This window comes from Lactuca serriola, chromosome 5 (genome assembly GCF_051521515.1).
Source record: "Lactuca serriola cultivar US96UC23 chromosome 5, Lser_US96UC23_V15, whole genome shotgun sequence".
Taxonomy (NCBI): domain Eukaryota; kingdom Viridiplantae; phylum Streptophyta; class Magnoliopsida; order Asterales; family Asteraceae; genus Lactuca; species Lactuca serriola.
The window spans coordinates 23,078,953-23,093,446 of NC_136412.1; the positions used below are offsets into that span (position 1 = coordinate 23,078,953).

Genomic DNA, 14,494 nt, shown 5'->3' on the forward strand with positions numbered 1-14,494 from the left:
AGTAGGTCAAATGAACGATCATCATTAATATATTGTAGCAAATATAAAAAATTACACGTACTAGAAATACGAAATAACCTAAATAGGGAGAGACACTTTAAATTAATATTGTACTTGTACAAAAATATATTACAGTAAGTTTTTTGATGGATGGGCACATACTCGGATTTGATATGTCATGAAACGAATGTTACAATATAGGAGATGCATACCTACAAAAATTTTGCACATTGTACTATAGATTTTATTGATTTGGTTATTGTATTTCAGTTTGATCATTTTATACTCATTTTTCTTGTTTTGAAAATACACTTGATATATTTTCTCTTGAATAATGATATTAAGTTGATATCTATAAAAGATACTAAATGAATTATAATCAAATAAGTGACATACTATTAAACAAAAAACACGTTATTAATAATTGTTTTTTCTTTTTTTTTTCTTAATAACAAAGCCACTTCTATAATAACAAACCTGTAACATAAATCGTGAAACGATTATTTTTGAAATTAGTTTTCTAAATAAAAGTTATTTAAAATCCATTTTATATTATTTTTACATATATTTCATCAATTATTAACCAGAAAACAAAATTGTTTATTGTTCAATTGGGTGCATGAAACCGGGCAGAAAGCCCGAGCAACCGGAGATAGCCGGTCGCCAAACACAGTGGTGTTAGAATTAGGACCCGCGAATGAAATGATTGCACATTTGCACTAGCAGTTTTGACCCCTCTGTCTCTTCAAAAGCCTCCTTCCTCTCTCTCTCTCTCTCTCTCTCTCTCTCTCTCTAAATTCATCAAAATCTTCTTTCATCAGAAAAAGAGATTTTATATTCTGATTATAAGATTGCTAGTTGATTCTTCAGAAGACAAAAGATTCACCAGCTGTGTTTGTGTGGGATTTAACGACAGAAAAGTTTGTTGATTGTCTTATAGCTTGGGGGATAAGGTGTTTTGTGGAGTTAATTCGCTCAATTTGATGCCAGATTGAAGATTTCTCTTGTTTCGGTTGTGATTTGAGTTGATTTATAGCTTGTGAAGGTGGAGATTCAAGGTTTTGTGTAGTAAAGGAAATTTAGATGTGTTGAAGAAGCTCTTTCATCAAGTAAAATGACATCTTCTGAGGTTTCAAGCAAAGGCAACAGAGACACGTTTTCTTCGTCTTGTTTTAGTGACAGAAATGACGGAGTTACTGATACGAGAAATGGTATGGCTACCTCCGGTCCCGGTAAAGGTACTTTCCGGCGAATTTTATTTACGGTCAAGTGTTTTGGGGTTTAATTTCTGTGTAGCTGATTGTTTTTCTCTGTTTTCTTGTGTAGCTGATGCGGACATAGCTCTTTATAAGGATCTATGGCGAGCATGTGCGGGTCCGCTTGTTACCGTGCCTCGCGAGAACGAACTAGTGTTCTACTTCCCTCAAGGACACATCGAACAGGTTTAATTTTGAATCATTTTGTAAATCTAGTTTGGTTATTTCATATCTATTGTGTTAATCTATGAAGCCGTCTTGTTAAACACCACTTTCTGAATTAGGGTTTTCAGAAGGTTCATATCTATGATTCTGTTTCTCTTGATGACTTTTAAGGAGTTTTCCTTGATTGATGTCCATCAGGTTGAGGCGTCGACAAATCAGGTGGCGGACCAACAGATGCCGGTGTATAACCTTCCGGCCAAGATACTTTGCCGTGTTGTTAACGTCCAGTTGAAGGTACAATTATTGAAGATGTTGAACTTTCCGTTAATTTTGTGTTTCTTTAGAGGGTTTTTTTCTTCGCTTTAGCTGATGTGTGTTGATTTAATTAATTTTTTTTTTCATCGATGCATGTGCGTATAGGCAGAGCCAGACACGGACGAGGTGTTCGCGCAAATTACTCTGATGCCTGAACCTAATGTGAGTCTCAAGATTTGTAACGAAGCTCCTTTATTTAAAAACCTCTATTCTTCTTACTAAATTTATGTGACGACAGCAAGACGAAAATGTGGTTAAGAAGGAACCACCACCACCACCAGAATCACAGTTTCGTGTGCATTCTTTTTGCAAGACGCTGACTGCTTCAGATACCAGCACTCATGGTGGATTTTCAGTTCTGAGACGTCATGCTGATGAATGCCTTCCTCCATTGGTTAGGATCTTACTTTAAACTAATCTTTTCCAGTTACTTCATTTGTAATGTTTCTGATCAGGGTTTTCTTTTCTTTTGTTTTGTTTTTGACAGGACATGTCAAGGCAACCCCCAACACAGGAATTGGTGGCTAAGGATTTACATGGAAGTGAATGGCGTTTCAGGCACATATTCCGAGGTAATCCCTGAAATACAGTTCAATTTTCTCCAAAATCAGCAGATTATGTCATTTCATGTTTCTTGATAATTGTTTGTTAAAATCAAAATGGCAGGTCAACCCCGAAGGCATCTGCTTCAAAGTGGTTGGAGTGTATTTGTTAGTTCAAAAAGGCTTGTAGCTGGTGATGCTTTTATATTTCTAAGGTCAAAGTCAAAATCATAAACTTGTTGTTTTTCATCCCTTTCATACAAACACTTGATTTCTTGACAAATATTTGTGAATAAAATTTACAGAGGCGAGAATGGTGAACTTCGTGTAGGAGTAAGACGTGCAATGAGACAACAACCAAACATACCTTCATCCGTCATATCCAGCCACAGCATGCATCTTGGAGTCCTTGCAACAGCCTGGCATGCCATTCAAACTGGAACAATGTTCACAGTTTATTACAAACCTAGGTACTTTAAACTATTTCGTTATATATCTTTTATTCATCCCATTTTATGATATTAACAGTTTCACAATTAAAATCTCACAGGACTAGTCCTTCAGAGTTCATTGTTCCCTTCGATCAATACATGGAATCTGTCAAGAACAATTATTCTATCGGAATGAGATTTAACATGAGGTTCGAAGGTGAAGAGGCTCCAGAGCAAAGGTAGATTGATTTTCCTCAACAGTTCCTTGACTATATGTCTTGGTTTTATCTTTTAACATAATAATTTGTTGTAGATTTACTGGAACTATTGTTGGGATTGAAGAACGTGAGCAACAAAGATGGCCAGATTCAAAATGGAGATACTTGAAGGTAAGATGGGATGAAAGCTCTACAATCCCACGTCCAGAAAGAGTTTCACCATGGAAAATAGAACCTGCTCTTGTTCCTCCTGCAATCAATCCACTTCCAGTACACAGACAAAAGAGACCTCGGTCAACCATGTTGCCTTCATCACCTGATTCCTCTGTTCTCACCCGAGAAGGTCCATCAAAAATGGGGACAGCAGACCCTTCACCTGCATTCTCAAGGGTCTTGCAAGGTCAAGAATTATCGACCTTGAGACCCACTTTTGTGGACAGCAACGAATCAGATTCATGTGATAGGTTAATCCAATGGGCACCTTCTGTAGTAGATGATGAAAAACGGCATCATGGGTCAGATAGAATTTTATCTGTTGGGAGAACTCCAGAGTCATCTTTCACAGATCTGTTATCAGGTTTCGGGTCTACAAACGAATTGTCTACTACACCTACACCTACACCTAACGAATCAAAGTTCAACTTACATTCAAATCCATGGTCCATTATGCCATCCGGTTTATCCCTCAGTTTGTTGGGTGGTGGCATGAAAAGCAATGAAATTTCATATCAAAGCCGAGATGTTAGGTTTAGTGCTTTTGACGAGTATTCCGGTCAACATAGTCAAAGGGGAAACGGAGAGCAGGCTGGTAAGTGGGTGATGCCTCCGCCATCTCTTACTTCGTATCTCCAGATGCCTTCTCATTCCAGTGATGTGAATGTGAAACCAAAAGATGGAAACTGTAAAATATTTGGGGTGCCACTTGCTGGTAACAGAAACATATCAGCAGATGCAGCAGCAACACATCAATACCACATATTTGATTCTGATCAATCCAAGCGTTTGAAAGTCATCGATCATAATCCATCTAAAGAGCAAGATAAAGAATACCAACATTTCCAACAAGCGAAACTCCAAGGTGTTTCTGTTTCTTCAAGAAGTTGTACAAAGGTATTTGTGTGTGTGTGTGTGTGAAATTATCATCTCACCCTCTGATAAAATCTTGTCAGTGTTTTGACCGACTTGAGAATAATTTTTTCAGGTTCACAAACAAGGGATTGCTCTTGGCAGATCTGTGGATCTTACTAAATTTAACGACTACGATGAACTGATTGCTGAACTGGACGTTATATTTGAATTCAACGGGGAACTAAAGACACGCAACAAGAACTGGCTGGTTGTATATACAGATGATGAAGGTGACATGATGCTTGTTGGAGATGATCCGTGGCAGTAAGTAACTGTGAATTACTAAATGATTGGCTTTTTGTTATGTTCATGTTCTTATTATTATTATTATTTTTATCTATGTCAGGGAATTCTGTGGGATGGTTAGGAAGATCTTCATCTACACCAGAGAAGAGGTTCAGAGAATGAATCCGGGGACTTTAAATTCAAGAGACGAAGACAATTCATCGGTAGCAGAAGGCATGGACGAAAAAGACACAAGGAAAATCGAAAACGCATAAGTGCTCTAATTCATATATTATATAAATTAGGTAATGTTTTGCATACTAATTTTTTTTTTTTTTTTTTTTTTTATTTTTATAAAAATGGTGTTGATATTGATTGATACATGGTTATGGATTTTACAGGTCGATGTTGTAGGTGAATTAGGGAGTAGTATGGTGTTGGGAACAACTGAAATAAATATTTGAGTTGCTTCAAGAGTCTACTCCTTCCAACTTCCCGGATGATGACGTGAGTCTTGGTAATATAATATTTTTCAATTTTGGACAACCGGAGCTATAATATATATATATTGTTATGTTAGCTCCTCTATATATAATATATGATACACGTAAACATATATATAATATAATATAACGATGTTTGAGAACAGAACATGGTGTTATGCTTTTGGTCTCAAGTCGTTTTACCCTGTACAGAGTCTGTTTTCCCACTTGCATGCATGTAACAAGTATATGTCAATGAAAGACTCGATTTGGCTTATAGCTATAGCCTACTTTCTCAATCTTATTTCACTCGTGTTATTTAGCCATAAATTTTCTATGAAGTTGTGTTTCGACTTTGTAACCTTTGTAATTGTTGTTCTAACTAGATATTTAATTAGTTAAAAAAATGTTGTAAAATAATTTTTCAAAGTGTTTGTAAATAGAAAATTTTGAGAAGTGGTATAAAATATCAACAAGAATGTAAAGCATGTGGACATGAGTGTTTATGTGGTCTGGTTAGGGAACCACCTTCGTCTACTGCCATAGTTTTATGGGATTAAGGTCTACAATTATACATAATTGGTGGGGGTGGGGCCCTACTTCACAATTAAACATATGTTATGTATTGTGAATTGTGATTGTTGGAAGCCCTTCTAGAATCTAGAGTAGAACACGGCTTTGGAGATTCCTTTCACAAACAACTGCAAGTACAACGACGTATTGGTCTGGGAATATTGGACATATGATAAGATATATCAACGGTTGTTGCGTTGCGTGTGACCAGGGTAGGAACATTCCTGTTAGGAAAGTAATATAGGTTGTTGAAAAGGAAAAAAGGAAAAAGGGAAAAGGGAAAAGGCGATGGTGGAAACTTGAAAAATATCTTTTCAAAGACCTGTGAACTGTTTTAACCCATTTGTTGAGTTTTGACTATTATTATGGAGTTTGACCTGGAGTCTACTAAAGAAAAATAGTTATTGGGCCTACGGCTTTCTAAATATTTGACTCAATCAAAGATGATCATATTTGTTTTAGTGGGGTATAGAATTAGAAGTATGGTTAGATGAAACTAAAATGATCATATTTAGTATTTAGTATCACAATCATTTCTTTATTTAATATCAGGCCTCAAAAACCCACTGTTGCTAATTTAGGTGTTGTTTGTTTTTTCGAAGCGAAAATTCATGAAGTCTGCAGACCACCTCTGCAATCCTCTGTAACAGAAGAGGTGGAACAAACGGCTGCAGCCTATAATAAGAAGCATGCTTGTTTTTTAACATCTGCAGACTGCTGCAGTAAACTGAAATTTAAATAAACTAATTTTATAAACTGAAAATAGTTCTCAACACCGAAATTTAATAATTCTAGTTTTAAAACATTGAAATAATAATAAAAAGAACATGTAAAAAAACAAAAATATAAAACTCTTTTTAAAAAAAATATAAAAAATATAAAAGAAGCTAATAGTTTTATTCTAGAAAAAAAAAACTAATTTTAAAAAACATTAAAAAAGAAAATAATAAAAAAATTAAGAAAGTATTGCAAACATTGTCTACAAAATTCGTAAAAAATTACACACGTTAAAAAAGATGCAACTGAAATTGAAAATATTATTAATAAAACGGTAAAAAAAAATTAAAAAAATCATGTTAAAAAAATCATGGAAATTATAAAATAAATTGTGTCACATCTGTAAATAAAAATTTAAGGAAATCAAAGTTTTTAAAAAAATTATAAAAAAAGTTATACAAAAATTCTTAAAAAAACATTTAGAAAAAATAAAAGCTGAAGATGTTAGAAGAGACAAGTCAAGTGCTGCGCCACACAACACACGCTCAGAGGTTTTGTAGTCTGAAATATTCCAAAAAACAAACTGCTGCGAGAAGGAAAGTGCAGCGCGTGTGCTGCGCCGGATAACAATAAGTGGTTTGAAGAGGTTTTTATAGAAAAACAAACAGCACCTTAGTGATATACAAGTTTTGTCAACAGATTCCAAGAAAAGGTAATTACCGAATTTCTGATTCTTTATACTCAAATCTATCTGATCGAGTCATACTAAAACAATTTATGATTGAAATGATTAATAATTAGAAGGAATAATCAAATTAAATTCACCAATTTACAAGGGTGGTAGTCTATGGGCCAATTAAGGGTTTTTATCTTTGAAACCCAATGGAAGGTGTTCGAAAATGGTTGAAGTAGTTTGATTATAAGGACGAGGATGACTATAGCCTCTAGTAAAGTTACCAAAGACAATAATTTGTTGGATATTATGAATGATTAGTTATGGAGACACCGTTTCATTTGTGTAGGCCGGTCCCACAACCAAATATATTTAAAATTGTATCTTCTCAACTATTATACTTCGATCTCATTAAAGATCACGCAAAGTTCAAATTCATTACAAGCCCAAGCTCTATAAATTTGAGTCTTCTAATTAACAAACTCCACACAACTTTGTCATCTCTTTCTTTTTAATACCTTTTATTCCAAATATTTTTGTTTTCAAAAGATATTTGATAAATCATCCAAGAAAGCTAACAAAGGTAAAGCAACCTCTTCCAATAGCAACAAAGAAGATTATTGTTTTGTTTTTGTTTTTTGTTTTTTGTTTTTTGTTTTTTTTTTTAAAGAGAATACGAACAAAGATGATTATTGTTATGCACATGAACAATGAAATTGTCATATATAAGATTTTTTTTTTTATCGTAGTAGAGTGTTGTTACGTGTCCCCAAGCCAATATGTTCAAGGTTCAAGTTCTATTTTAGAAAAATATGGAGATTTAGAAGTAGATTAGACAACATTTAAAGTAGGTGTTCAAAATAAATAACTGATCATACATAGGCTACAACGAATTGGTCTAAATAGTCAAATCAATTTTAAAAAAGTTTTAGTTATTTAAAAAATATATATTTTAAATCATATGATAAATCTCTCTCACTATAACGTTGTTTTGTTAACATTCATCAAACCAAAAACCTACATCACTCGGTTATATGTTAGAAAAGTTGGTTCTAAATGCCAACACACCTTGGGTAATTTATAAGATAATATTAGAAACACTTAAGATATGGGCAGAGTTAACAGGGGCAGACGGGTTCTATATCCCCTAACTTTTTTTTAATGAAAACTCAATAGGCTTTTGTAATCACCACTTTAAGCCATTACTACGAGTACTCACCGTTAAAAAGTATGACATTACAGACGTGTTTGGTATGAAACGTTTGAGAGCTTTTAGCTTTTAGTTTTTGACAAAATGCTCCAGTTTAAACAAAAAGTTTCGTTTGACAGTACGAACATTTAGCTTGTAAGTTAAATAAAACGATCAAAATCTGAAAGCTGCAGTAGCATTTAACAAAACGCTCTTGAACTTTTGAAATCAATTTCCATGATTGTCCTTAAAAATATATTTATATATTTATTTTCTTTAAAACAATTGTCATTTTATGTAATTTTATATATTTCAAAAGTTTTCAGATATTTTTGCCAAAGATTCATATAACAAATAAAATCAGCTACCTGCTATCAGCTTCCAGCTAACAACTATTTTTGCCAAACACGCCTACATTTGGATGCAATAAATCAATATTTGTTCCTTTGACCCCTTTCAATTTATACAATACTATCAAAGTTTACCTTTTTGTTTAAAATTTTAATTTATATAATTATCAAGTTAGCTTAACATATGGAAAAGACATAAATAATTGCTTTATTTATAGTAAATTAAAAAAAAAAAAAAAACTAAATCATGAGAAACGAAGAACCTCAATTGTGATTAAGTTACACCTTACTTATTACAATGTAAACCCCCAACCATATTTGTAACATCCGGATTTTCAGGGTTATTACTGTGTAGTTTAATCTTTTGATTAAAGGAGAGACTCGACGAGTTGAGGATCCAACTCGCCGAGTCGAGTCGGTTTTTTCACGCGGATTTAATGAGTGGACTCGACGAGTCAGAGGAGGGACTCGCCGAGTAGGTGCTGGGCAGAGAAACCCTAATTTCTCGGGTTTGGGACCTATTTAAAGGTCCTTATGGCCTTCATTTGCGGCCACTACACCCTGAGAAACCATAGAGAGTAGAGAGGAAGCTTGTGGTGCAAGAGGAGGGCTAATTCATCATCCTTTGGGGTGTCTTAGCAAAGGGAAGGAAGGATTTCGATTTGGGCTGTCTTGTGGGACTTAAATCTTCCATCATTTCGTTCAGAGCTGCTGTGAGAGGTAAGGATTCATGTCCATCTTCGTTTGATTTCATGAATCTAGGGTTTCTTCTTGTTTTATTTAGTTTGAATCTAGAGTATGAGAGGTCCCATGTCGAAATGATTCTTAGATCTGGACCTTAAGAGGTCCAGAGAGTCCCTTCCATTCTGCTTTATGCCTTTTCCTTGGAGTTATGAGCTAGGGTTGTCATGATATGAAGGATTTCACCAAAATAAGCATTAAGATCCTTGCATGTGTACCAAGATTCGACCTTTTCGTGGTTATTGTTCATAGGGAAGTCGGATCTATGGATTAGAGGAACAGATCTGACCTCAGAAGGCCAGATGAGTGTTGTCATGGGAGCAACTCGCCGAGTTCATGAGAGGACTCGCCGAGTCGAGTCGGGGTTGCCCCACGATTCATACCAGGCGTAACTTGTTGAGCAAGGGGTTGGATCGACGTGTCAAGCCAGGCTAGAAGGAAGATTTCGTGGTCACGTGTGGACTCGCCGAGTCGCCCATGTGCACTCGACGAGTCGGGTCAAAGTTTGACCATTGACTTTAGGGTTTTGGTCAAGATTGACTTAAGAGAGTTCAGGGAAGGGTAGAATGGTCTTCTACCCAATCTTTAGAGCTGAGACAATGAGAGAGTGTTGATCGGGGATGTTATTTGAATAATAGGAGGAGACCAGGTCGGGACGTTGAGCACGAGAGTTCATCCGACTTCGTTTGAGGTGAGTCTTCTCACTATGCTTTACCTAGAGTGGTAACATAGTTATGTAACAGAGTTATTGTATGTTATCTATGCGATGTGTGGCACTGCATTATTTCTATGTGATTTATGTTGTGTGTATATCAGAGTTAGGACCGGAAGGTCCACCGGGCTAGGACCAGAGGGTCCACAGAGTTAGGTTTAGAGTTATGTGCTAATGTATTTGTATGCTATTTATTTTATGAGATTTATTGTGATATGTGATATGCATGATTCAGAGTTATCAGATTTAGGACCTTTGGGTCCATAGAGTTAGGGCCAGAGGGTTCATAGAGAGTTGGGACTGGAGGGTCCCACTGAGACACACTGACCAGAGGGTCAACAAAGTTATAGCCTTGAGTGGCTAATATGTGTTAGAGTGGTATTTTGGGGAACTCACTAAGCTTCGTGCTTACAGAGTTTTGTGTTATATGTTTTAGGTTTTCTCAGGATCACGGGACGGCACCGGCTCGATTGTACACACCAGAGGAAGCGTTGTTTTGGAGGATCTTGGTTTATTAATTTATTGAACAAAAGAGTCATGATTTGTAATTTAAATAAAAATGAGATTTTTATGAAAAATGTTAAAGAGATAAGTGAATTTAAATGAAAATTTTGTTTTGAAAATTTCGGTGTTACAAGTTGGTGTCAGAGCCTTAGTTTGAGGGATTCGGATGCACCTTAGGGTAAATCTAGACTCAAACTGAGGAAGTAAGAAAAGTTTTCAAAGAAATGATTTTCTGAAAGTGAATAAGAGTTCAAAGAGGAAGCGAGAAAGAGTAGTGTGTACAATCATCCAGAGCCCGAACGGTGATTTTCCAAAATACCCTTACTTTTGTGTTATGAGATATTCATGATACATTTTATGAGATATTATGCATGCTAGAGACAGGCTAGGTATTTCATATCTTAGGACTAGAGTGGCCTGATTTGTGATGCCTTAGCCTAGGAGTTGCTGTTATATGTGATGCGCTTTTGAGTATGAGTGAGAGTATTCAGTTGGAATCCTTCTAGGGGATTTGAGTAGAGGAGTAATCTAGGAGAGACGCCTAGATGAGTATTGTGGTGCTTATCGAGAGAATAGTTAGAACCCACGAGGGGTAGAGTTGTAGAGTTCGGTGGTACTTTGGAGAATGAGCAGAGCAAGTGGAGTTATCACCTGGAGTGAGTTCTATGTATTCTTCAATGCCCGAATGCTGCTTGCTTCGTGCTTTGTGGAAATCTCGATGATGGGAGTCAGATACCAAGTGAATATGACGATATTCAAGAGGTAGATGGCTGGCATCATTAGGAGCTCTTTAGCAGCTGATGGCGGAGAAGTGGGAGGACCAAGGAAGAGCCTAGGGAGTAACCTTAGCTAGATGAGTACACTAGCGGAGTAGAGCATTTCACTGAGGAGCGAGCACGTGTGGCGGAATTAGTAAATGAGAAGGTTGAGCAGCTACTTAGGAGCTCTGGAATGGTCCGTGTGGAAAGTATGGGTAGATGTGGCAGGTAGTATGGGCCTATACTACCGAAAGTAGAGGACCCATACTCAATACAGGGAGCATTCTGAAGGTTTTAAGTAGCAGATTGGGGAGTGATGTTATGGTTCGAGTACCATGCATCGGAGCAGATTAGGGAGTGATGTTATGGTTCGAGTACCATACATTGGAGCAGATTGAGGAGTGATGTTATGGTTCGAGTACCATACATCGGAGCAGATTGGGAAGTGACGCCATGGTTCGAGTACCATGCATCTTAGCAGATTGAGGGGTAATGTTATAGTTCGAGTTCCATGCATTATAGCAGATTGAGAAGAGATGTCGGGGGCTGAGTACCATGGTTCTTAGCAAATAATGCTTGTGATTCTCCGGTTGTCCGATCAGGATTGATTGGTGGAGTTTGGACGCGATGAGGTTTTAGGCCTAAGGGCCATGATTGAATCCGAAGAGGCATCCCTTGAGAGGGAGGTCGAGAGCATTTCAGAGTACCTTGGTAAGATGTCAGATGTAGTCGCAAGACTCAAGGTTTAGTAGAAAAGGCATTTATGGGGGATTGCGGTCTGAGTGAGCAATCAGCCAATGGAGGAGATGTCACCTTTTGTGACTTGTTGGGTGCTATTTATGTTTCCTATGGGAAGTAGGAGAGGCGTGAGATTTTAGTTTTGGGTTTAGGAGTAAATCCTACGGGTTGACATTGATGACGATTTTTCCACCAAAGTATCAGGCAGCATGTCTGCCGCAAGGAAATGATCTACCATGAGCAGGTAGTCAATGGGGACTGAGATGGTCAAGGACCACATTACACCCTAATTGAGTATAGTAGGGCGTGTGGTAGCGGTATCAGTGGGTAATCCAGTCAATTATATCAGAGCGGTGGCTCTTCTGTTTATGATGGGTATTGAATATGGTAATGGAGTCCCTATTCTCATGATGATTCACGTGTTGGAGCGGGGGTTGAGAAGTTGAGGATGAGGATGAGGATTATGATGATTTATTGTTTCAGTCTAAGAGTCAGTGATAGTACTGTACAGTTGGGATGCTCAGTATTAGGATGGTATGAGACTTCGAATGGCTAGAGGCAGTCGTGATGAAAAGTTCCTGAGGATTTCTTCGGAAATTTAGGGTATTTAAGGTTTCTTGATCTCTACGTGGGGAGATCATCGGGCGCTGTGTGGCACTTTCCAAGCGTAGGTGCGGTGTTTATGGAGGAAACCGTCTGTGGGGTAGAGTGTTGATGCGTCAATTGGTGATGGTTCAAACCCTAAGTGGGGGAGAACCGGGTATTTTATTAAGGGAACTAGAGATTTATGCAAGAGCGGTTAGGGGTTGGATACAGAAACTTGCGGCTCAAATTCAGGAGACCAGGGTCATTGGTGATCAAGGAAAGGTGCAGAGCAAGATAATACATGTGGTATGTGTCTGAGAAAGGATGGGTGTCTCCACGGCAGGTGGCCAATGGTCAGGAATCTGGTGGTGGTCAGGGCCATTTCAAGTGGAAGACTCGTAATGATGGTATGGGCAGTTGAGAACTTATGGGTCGAAGTATGGATTGTATATGCCCATTTTTGGGGTGGATAGAAGATTATCGAGCAGCCAACTCCCGGGCCGGTATGTGTATTCTTGCTTGGATTTTGAGTAGTAGGGGAAAGGGTTTCGGAGGATCATCAGCGTGTTCTGAAGCGTTAGCGCTTTCTTTGTATTCCAATTGAGTGTTTGGATACACTGAAGTTGCGCATTGGGTAAAATGAAGAATTATTTATGGGGTTCAGAGGAAATGTATTGTTGTATCTATATGGTGCTGGGAGTAGGAGATCAGTGGTTGAGGCAGGACATCGTGATGTTCTGTAATGGTGTTCCGTGGTACCCGAGTATAATGTTCCGATTTCGGCGTTATTTAGAATCTTAAGTTTGAGACGTCTAGTGGTGTATCATGTATCTACGGTTCCAGTGGGAGCCCTTCGGGTATTGACATCAAGAGGGATTAATTAAGAAAGTGGATCTCCGCAGAGGTAGGTATTTTGTTATAGCGGTTGCCGCCAGAGACTGTGATGCATATATGGGACAAGTGTGTGTAGCTATCTATTATAGTCTACGGAGCATGAGATAGTGGACGTTGCGTGGCGTTGTGATGAGAATGAGAGTATGGGGTGACGCTATGGGGAGTCGTAGTATTCACTATTCAGAGGGTGTTGTGATGCTATGGGGAGCCGTAGCACTCACAAGTCAGAGAGAGGGAGTCGTGGTATTGTGGGGAGCCGTAGTACTCACTAGTCAGTTGGTGTTGTGGTGCTATGGGGAGTCGTAGTACTCACTAGTCAGAGGCTGTCGTGATGTTGCGGGGAGCCATAGTACTCACTAGACGGCAAGAGAGTCTGATGATGGAGTGTTCTCCGACCAGTGTATGATGCAGAAGAGTTTTAGGCTTGAGTAGCCCTAGTATTGAGTTTTTGGAGCATGGTGGTTGAACTAGGGACGAGACTGGGGTCTCCGTCTCTGTCAGGGCTAAGTCGATTTTCGGTTGGATTGTAGTTTTCATTTGAGAATTTCGTGACTTGTGTGTCACAGGGTCGAGTTAGTTGATGCGGAGTATAGGTGTTAAGTTGTAAAAGTCGAATAGTGTCTTGTAATGATTCGCATTTTGTATGTATTTTACTAAGTCAATGTTAAATGCGAAGTGTAGCATGCGAAGTTTCAATGTATTAGACTTAGTATACTTTTTGTAAGTTCCCTATAAATAGGGACTTAGGCTTGAAGTAGAAATATAGATAAAAACACAAAAACTCTCTTCACCTTATTCTGTAATCAGTCTTAATAAAACGAGATCTGATTAATATTTACTTCGTGTGTTCATTATCATTCATTATTCAAATCTATTGTTTCACATTTTAATTCTCGATAACAATTCACTACAATTGGTATCAGAGCAGGATTCAAACTGCTTAGATCTGATTTTCGTATAAGAATCAATTGCTTTTTGAGTTACAAATTTTACTCAAAATTTTCCGCGCAATGTTTGTTTTGAAAATCACTTTTGATCTTCAGATTTGAATTGATTCTACATTTGAATTGTTAAGTCAAGTATTCGATTAGCGATTTGTGATCAATTCACTTGATCGATTTCTGAAATTCATCAAATTCTCAAGTTTTCTGAAATTTTTGTTTGTTCATCAATGGCGAACTTCAATATGAACACGATGACTTCTTTCTCTTATTTGCTTGGTTCTTCAACCAAAATTCCGATGTTGATTCCAGAATACTATGATCAGTGGGCTGATAGAATGGAAGATTACTTAAATG

The 14,494-nt window shown here is 37.5% G+C and overlaps 1 protein-coding gene across 2 annotated transcripts; it reads left to right on the forward strand.

The window, feature by feature from the left end:
* The first annotated feature begins 711 nt into the window (after positions 1–711).
* Positions 712–5,061, forward strand: LOC145052207 (auxin response factor 2B-like). Of its 2 annotated transcripts, none has more exons than XM_079000002.1 (13): positions 712–1,238; positions 1,327–1,442; positions 1,620–1,715; positions 1,842–1,898; positions 1,975–2,130; positions 2,224–2,308; positions 2,403–2,493; positions 2,584–2,748; positions 2,829–2,948; positions 3,023–4,037; positions 4,129–4,319; positions 4,402–4,585; positions 4,682–5,061. In XM_079000002.1, exons 1-12 carry the CDS (start codon positions 1,115–1,117, stop codon positions 4,553–4,555), a joined length of 2,370 nt encoding a protein of 789 aa, XP_078856128.1. In that variant the 5' UTR covers positions 712–1,114; the 3' UTR covers positions 4,556–4,585; positions 4,682–5,061. The 2 variants fall into 2 exon arrangements, with proteins under 2 accessions (XP_078856128.1, XP_078856129.1); XM_079000003.1 differs by having other exon boundaries at positions 712–1,211.
* Positions 5,062–14,494: the final 9,433 nt, after the last annotated feature.